The 8,338-nt window shown below is 42.7% G+C and overlaps 1 protein-coding gene across 1 annotated transcript; it reads right to left on the bottom strand.

Moving 5' to 3' along the window:
• Positions 1-7,348, bottom strand: LOC114123869 (cyclic AMP-responsive element-binding protein 5). Its single transcript, XM_050197120.1, has 2 exons — positions 6,694-7,348; positions 1-3,489 (listed from the first exon to the last, which is right to left on the bottom strand). Exon 2 carries the CDS (start codon positions 3,458-3,460, stop codon positions 1,967-1,969), a length of 1,494 nt encoding a protein of 497 aa, XP_050053077.1. The 5' UTR covers positions 3,461-3,489; positions 6,694-7,348; the 3' UTR covers positions 1-1,966.
• Positions 7,349-8,338: the final 990 nt, after the last annotated feature.

Here is an 8,338-nt window from a genome sequence, read left to right as displayed (position 1 = left end):
TTCTTTAAGGAATAACAAAATGTATTATATTATCATTCGCAATATTTTACACAAAAAAGTAATGTTCAATCGAAAAAAACAATTTCTATTAGCGAATACATATGTTTTTTTTCATACATAATCAGTATAATAAAGCTCTAAAAAAAATACAATATAATTTTTTTTATTCGTATCGTAATAATATTAATAAAATATATTCATATAATTTCATTATTATATAAACGTATCTACGGTTTTACCAATTTTTTTTATTTGCTTAAAAAATTGTATCATTTAATTATTATTTCTTATCACCCGGGTAACATGTTTTATACTCATCAAATATTGTTGATAATCTCACGTTTAAAAAAAAATAATAATAATAATAAAAATAAAAATAAATAAAGGAAGACTTAAGTAACGGAGCCCAGACGAGTATTTTTATTCATTTTTTTATTTATTGGAGGGGGCGCCTGTTTCGGTTTCGCGAATTGTACAAAAACGATTAATAACATATAATGAAACGAATTAAACGAAATGCGTGAAAGACTGCTGCACTTTCTCTTGCACGCGCAGAGTGTATAGAAGGTTAGGTTATGATGGCGGTTCTGTAGTATTTTCTTTTTAAGGAAACAAAAAAAAAATTAACTAACGTAATATAACATCAATAATTAGCCGCCCGGACAGTGTTCATACTTTGTTTGTTTATTTAATTTCATCGCGTTTCTATGACATCTCGTTTTATACAAAATTTTATGCTAGATTCGCTATAATAAATATATTATTATCACACAGTTAAAAAAAATTAAGTTTGGAAAAAGTCAGGAAGACTGTTCCTTACATAGCTTAAACGTAATAATCGCACTAAAATTTTTTGTCTAGTAGCAGCGAAAAACACTATAAAACAAATGTTAAAAACTTTCTTTTATCATATTACATTTTAATATAATTATTAAACCATATAATAATATTTATATATTATACGTATTTAATAGGAAAATAATGTCTATACGGCCGCCGAATATGAGAACTCGCGTAAAGCATTCCCCCTCCCTTGTGCTCCTGATTCTACATGAAAAAAAAACGAAAACACAAAATAAAAACAATCTGTTAAAAATTATCATTTTTTTTCATCTTTTTTTTTTTTGTACTATCACTACCGATTAGCCTATACCCCAATCGGTTTTCTATAAAATTGTCTACTTTAATAATATATTGTCTATGTTGTTTAATATCATATAATATATAGTTATACATTCTCATAATATTATATTTTAATTTTATACATACATATTATTATATAAATTTTATTTTACTCTTTTCATTCGATTAAAAAAAAAAAGAGACCGATTGGATGAATTTAACACAGCCCTTGTTTGATTATCTACAGTTACGAAAAAACAAAAAATACATTCATAATTATATTATCATTATCTATGTACACGTCACTTTCGCGATATACATGTGATTACGCGTAAAATGAATAACACAATCAAATGTTAACTTATTCGTAAGAACGTTGAAAAACGTTTTAAAAACAAAAAAAAAATACATTTCATATATATGTTTATAATAGTAATATAAAGTAATAATAATAATAATAATAATAATGATGAAAAAAAAAATAGATACAGAGAGAAAAACGAAAAAAACATTTGCGCGAATTGGTCGTTTATTGCACATAAAAATATTTAAAAAAAAAAAAAAATATATATAATAAAATGGTCATTTTTTTGTAGGTATAAGTCTCCCGGACTGCACATAAAACAATATCGCACATATCGCACGTGATTGTGTGTGTGTAGAACCGCAGTAAAAGGATAAGACGTACACAACACACACGTCGCCGTCAAGACGAGTGCGCATTTGACAAAATGAATTAAAAATATACTTTAGGAGACAGTCGTTTAAGTGAAAACAAAAATATACGTTTTTGTTAGGTTTGTCGACCGCCTTTCGGGTCGTCGGGCAACGACACGGACGGCGGTTAAGACTCGAGCGAGGCGATCAGGTTGCGAAACATGGCCGACTGCATCTCGCAGAACATGGAGGACGCCTGTCCGCACGACAGGTTCGTCGGGGACGTCGACCCCGTGGCCGTCGACGACGACGACGACGTGGCCACGCCGTAGTGCTGGTGCTGTTCGTCGAGCGACGGGGCGGGCGACGGCGGCGGTAGCGACAGCGACGAACAGCAGTCCACGGAGGACGCGGTGGTCGGCTGCAGCAGCACGTCCTGGTGTTCGACCGCGGCCGGCACTTGGCCGCCGTACAGGTCGAGCGGGTCGTCGCAGCACGTGTCCATCAGCGTCCAACAGTCGGGCGAACACAGGTCGGTGGCCGATGGGGCTGATGACGCGTCCGCCGCTGACGACGGGGTGGTGCCGGCGACGACGGCCGCGACGGCCGCTGCGGCCGCCGCGGCGGCTGCCTCGTCCGTCCTCAGTCTCTTGGCGGCCGGATACTCGTGCAGGTCCAAGTCCACCACGTTCACGTCCTCGTCCTCGCGCTGGTTGTTGTTGATGAACTGCGACAGAAGGTCGTCCAGAGGTTCGTCCACGCACCGCTTCCGCTTGCCGCGGGGCGACGACGACGGAAGTTGCATCATTATGGACGCGATCGTGTCGTCTTCCACTTCTTCGTCGTCCACCTCTTCGTCATCCACGTCTTCGTCGTCCACGTCGTCGTCGTAACCGTACGGTCCACCGGGCGCGGCCGCCGACGACGACTGCTGCTGCTGCTGCTGTTGCTGCTGCTGTTGGTGATGGTGATGGTGGTGGTGGAGGTGGTGGTGTTGCTGTTGTTGCAGTTGGTGATGGTGGTGATGGTGGTTGTTGTTTTGGTGGTGGTGTTGTAAGTGGTGGTGGTGTAGTAGGTGGTGGTGGTGGTGGTGGTGGTGGTCGGACGCCAACAAAAGCGACTGCGCTTCCGTCAGAGGTTTGTTGTTGTTGTTGTTATTGTTGTTGCTACTTAAATTATTGTTGTTGTTGTTGGTGAGGGACTTGCCGCCCGCGACCGCGGTACCACCGACTCCAACGCCGCCGGTTCCATTGGTACACGACGATTCCCTGAGGTTAGTGATGTCCACGAGTTGTGGATTGCCTCCCGGGCCGCCGCAAGGTTGCGACTGCTGGGGACCGTGGTAACCGTAACCGGCCGAGGTGGGCGATGGCGGAGAGGCGGGTGACGTCCGTCCCGTGGTCCGGTCGTCCCTGGTCTCGGCCTGCAGCCTCTTCACCGTGTTGTTGATCAACACGGACCGACACAACGAGCTCTCGGCGTCGTCGATCTTCTTCATCTTGTTCACAGATATCTTGAGCACCTTGCGCCGTTCCTCCTTCAGTCGGTACTTGGCGCTAATCATCGATGGCCGCGAACCCGAATTCCAGCCATAACTCCTCCGGGTGCCCAACAGCTCGTCGATCTCGTCCATAATCGTAATGTTCTCGCTGGACTCAACGGGTCTCATGTCCACAAGCATTTGTCGTGATTCACCAATAGCATATCATTCTGCAAAAAAAACGGAAAAAAACACGTATTAAATATCGGTTTAAAATAACACATCGGATAGGGTAATAATAATGTTTTGTCATTGTTATAGAAATTTATTATATAGTGTCGGCAGAGATTTTTCCAAGAGACCTCTACAATCAATTCGATTCGTAGTTGTGGTCGGAAAGAGGGAACCAAGTGAAGTGAAAAAACGACGATCGGCAATAATCAATTTTTACATCTCGGAAAGGGTTTACCGACGAAAGGCGTAATATATATATATATATATTATAATATTATTCATTTTTATCAACGGGTCAGGTATTTTTAATATAAAGACCCCCTCGGCGTCGTCGATGTCACATTGTTGTGTACCCATGCATTCTACACCCCTATGTGCGGGAGACACGGCTGTGCGACGGTCGTGGTTAGCACCCTTCGAGGGTGTGTGGGAAACAAACCGAAATCGGACGTCCGTAATACAAATACTGAAATACATAAAGAGAGAGGAGAGAGCGAGTGAATGAGAGAGGCTACCGCTGCGCCGTGTCAAATAAACACAAGACTCTAATGTCGCGAGTAAATATTATACAATAATAATGAATAGGTTATACGTATAATATACATATAGAGACTTGTGGCATATAATACATTTTAAGACGACGAGTAAATGCGCAGTGACGTTGCGAGGCCGAGTCAATTGTCGTTCGACATCTGCTGCGAAAAAAACGAAAATAAGATTGTTTTTAAACCTACGGAACAACGCCGTTTTTTGACAATTTTATCTACATCGATAATTATTTACAATAACAATAATTTCACAAAAATCAAAAAATCACCGCTTCATAACGTTTATCGAGAGAGAAAATTTAACACGTAAATATTGGTCGGGAGGTCATCGCATGTCGTCATCGCCGCCGCTTGGAGGTTGCCAAAGCAAGGCCGAGACGATGTACACGACTTGCACATCATAACATACACAAACACAAACCTGCAGCAAACAACCGACTCCGTAAAACGCTGCTGTTGCAAAAATTTGTAAATGCCTACTACTTGTGCACCAAATTGACCTTGGCAATTTCCAAGTACGCGATGAATATTGTATTTTCAAACCGTTAATGTGAATTTCAAAAGACTTCGATAAAAATAATTATTTATTCATCAAATTACTACTAACTACTACTCTGTTCAAGTGCTTTGCAGAAGCCGACAGACGGTTTAATACTCATATATCATGTCTTAATAGGTATATTATAATTTTCGGATCGCAAATCTCAATGTCAAAGAAAGTGGTCCGCAGTCAAAACATTAAATACGTATAAAAAACGTAATACGGCGTTTTATTATTATTATTTATTTATAGTTACAAACGTAAATATGAATTTACCGGAAAAGCTTTTCATCGACGGTAGATATATCTCGGTTTCAAGGTAAACTATAAAAGGACAAGACCACAAGGTCGTAACGAAATACTGTTCGCAAACGTTACAGCACAACTATTGGTAATCGGTACCGACGACAAAATATCGTGTTGTGCAAGTACGAATTATTGTTATTACTTATATTAGTTATCACAAACGAGCCAATTACGGTTAAACGAACTGATGACATATAATTGTTATGGTATTACTGTTAAAGAGTGGACGATTATAATTCTTCCACAATTCGCACAACACACAGTTCAATCGAAATTCGTTCTTAAACGCGATTTTCGCGAGATCTAAATATACCTATGTGAAAAAAATATAAACACGATCGCAAGTCGACAACACTTTCTCTAGTCCGTCCGAGCGGCTCGGCGCTGCGCAGTTGCCATTCAGGCGCGTGACGAATGATCCAAACGAAACGTAAAACCGCAAGCACGACGGCGACTAACCGGTGGCGGTGGCAACGAGTGAAAAATCGAGTAAACGGATAAACGGCCGTCGGACTGATGATTTGGGGGGAAACACCACGGCACACACGCGTTTCTGCATTTTCTCGAAATTTGTTTTAATCATAACACACAACTACTGACTGGAAAAATAACAACACACCTAACCTAATAAACGACAATAAATGTTTATACGACAGTGCCGCTAAACGGCAACGACAGCCCCCCAGCGGGCGGGCGGGCGGGCAGGCGCCCGCGACATTGACCCACATAATAAAATTTGTTATTTTTTCGATTCCCCTCTACCTCGCGGAGATCTCTTCTCGCGAGAGTACAGTACGGCGGCGCGCACGCAACCTTCGCGCGTGCCGCGACTTCGCCGACTATGTTGTTATTATTATCATATTAATACTTCGGCGGATTTCCGTGCGACAAGGCAAAGGAGCCGCCGCCAAAAGAACTGGACGGGATTATTTAATTTATTAACCACCACTAAAGAAATGCAGAAAACGTTATGTAAATAGTACGACGCGGTAATTTTTTTTGACCAGAGATTAGCGATTTTTTTTCCAGCACGATCAAAATAATAAAAAATTATAGGACGGCTAGAATTATATATAGGCGACCATAGATGTGTCGGTAAATCGGTGACGAATATGTAGGCCATCGCGGAAGACGGTGAACCGCAAGTCGTGACACGACGGCGACGTCGTATCCCCAAGCGCGGAGGGGCGGCCGGTTTTGTCGGACCAGTCTTTGACGGTGGCGGGGGCGGGCACGGCAACGACACTGCTCTCCTCAGGCAAGGCCGATTATTAGGCCACCACCGCCCACAGGTGTATAATAACATAATAATCATATCAGTATCGTTTTGAAAGCAATACTATTATGCTAATAATAATAGTGCGAACACTCGCGAATCCAAGTCGATACGGGAAAAATTATTCATATTTTCGCTGATGTAAAGATTGATGATGTACGCGATTCGTCGGAGAAAGACATGTCAATATCGTACAGAAAATAAATAATTTGCAAAAAAAAAATCGTCGTCGTGCAAAAATGTCAATTTGCGATTTTCGATAAAAAAAAATAATAATAATAATAAAAATTGGATATTCAAAATCGGTGACTGCTATTTTCGATCGAAAAAATTTTATCGTCGCGACAAGGCCACGTGCGACCAAGCTTTGGCGGCGCCAAAGGGATAGGACGTACGCGCGGCGATCGGTACCGTACACGCGTGTTCGGCGCAACGACCGTTTCGCGGGACGAACTGGTTAACACTCGGATATGCCTATCGTAGTCGAGGGGAAGTGGTGGTGTAGTGAATAATAAAAATTTCGACTTACCGGTGAATCCGGAGCGGAAGAACGGTAATCCAAAAATATGATCGAAACAGACGACGTGCACCATTAATATCGTCGACGATCCGGGTATATAAACCGATTTAATAATATTTATTAAAACCAAAAACAAAAAAAAAAAAAACCGCACACACTCGTCCGCGAGTAGACGGGAAAAGTAATGTTTTTCGCGAACGGACGACGCAAAAAATATAGTGTATTTTTCAAACACCGCTCGCACTTATGTAATAAAAACACAAATCGAAAAAAAAAATAAATAAATAAAAATTATAGCAATATCAATTGATAGTCGTGTACGCGCCGATATCTCTATATAACGCACCGCAAAACGAAACACCAAGTCGGACGGACACGGAGACGCACACGGACGGGCGCGCGAAATTAGACTGGGACAGATTATGGAATCAATTACACACGCGCGCGCTCTCGGGCGGCGGGGCGGGGCGGCGACGGCGTCGGTGGTCACGGAGAGCGTACGAGTAGCGAGCGACGTCGTGGTCGGGCGGCGGCCGTGTGTGTGTGCGATGCGAGCGAGAGCGGAACGAGCGCTGGCACTTGTGGCCGGCAGACGGGCAGAAGGCGAACTGGAGAATGTGCGGCGCGCCGTGCGCGCGTCGTGTGCGTTTATTCGTCCGTCCCCCCCGCCGCCGCCCCGACCGGCACAGCTGTATCCGTCGGTGGGGGGAACTCCGTTATGTGAGTTGTAGTCGGACGCCGCCGCCGCCTCGTAAGTTTCGTGTGCGTGCGTGTGCGCGCGCGTTACCGTGTGCCGTGTCGTGACGTCACGTCCACGGTCGGACCGTAACGTGCCGCCGCCTGCCGGCGCGCCCGACAACCAAACGCGACATCGGCGATGACGGGCGAACGGGCGCCGCCGCCGCTCGTGCCCACCCCGCCGGCCGCCGCCGACCCGTCACTGCCGTATAGAGCTGCTGGCACGACGACGACGCTCGCCAAAACGGATTCGAGTGATTTGACTCGCCGCGCGCCAAAGACAATAATAATAATAATAATAATATTAAATGTATTATAATAATAATATTATCTTTTCGTTTATTTATAATCGCCGCGGTATAATGTGATAAAATAATTACTAAATCGTAATAATATTGTAATTAATATTATGCTATTATATTGTTTTACGTGTACGGTGTTTTCCCGAGTCGCCGTGGCTTTACCGACCATGCTGAAGTTCCGTGCAAAAATAAAATCGTTTTCGTTTCTTCCTCCTCCGTTGTTTTTCCGGTGTCGTGTGCGAAACACGCACGTTTTCAAGTCGACTCCTCGTAATGGCCTTATTACAACGAGTTCCGGGCAGGTGCTCGTTCTAGCGTTTAAATTTCAAAATATTGTATTTTATAAGCTCGTGTACAAAGTCGTGTGTCGTATCTATACAACGCACGGAACGCTAAAACAAAATAACATAGCCCATAGGTAGAATGTAACGAAAAATTGAGCGTAATCAGTAATCACATACTGTTAGCTGCAGTAGTATTACACAATCTTTAATTTGTTGTGTTCGAAAATCGAACAAGATTCGATAAAATGAATATTTATCGATAATTCTTAATACGTCTTCTTTAACGAATCGTGTTGTCATCGTTATAATTATTTTTTTTTCATTTATTTT

This window comes from Aphis gossypii, chromosome 1 (assembly GCF_020184175.1).
Source record: "Aphis gossypii isolate Hap1 chromosome 1, ASM2018417v2, whole genome shotgun sequence".
NCBI classification, from domain to species: Eukaryota; Metazoa; Arthropoda; class Insecta; order Hemiptera; family Aphididae; genus Aphis; species Aphis gossypii.
The sequence above is the reverse complement of the archived record's forward strand: the minus strand, read 5'-3'. Positions and strand labels throughout refer to the sequence as shown.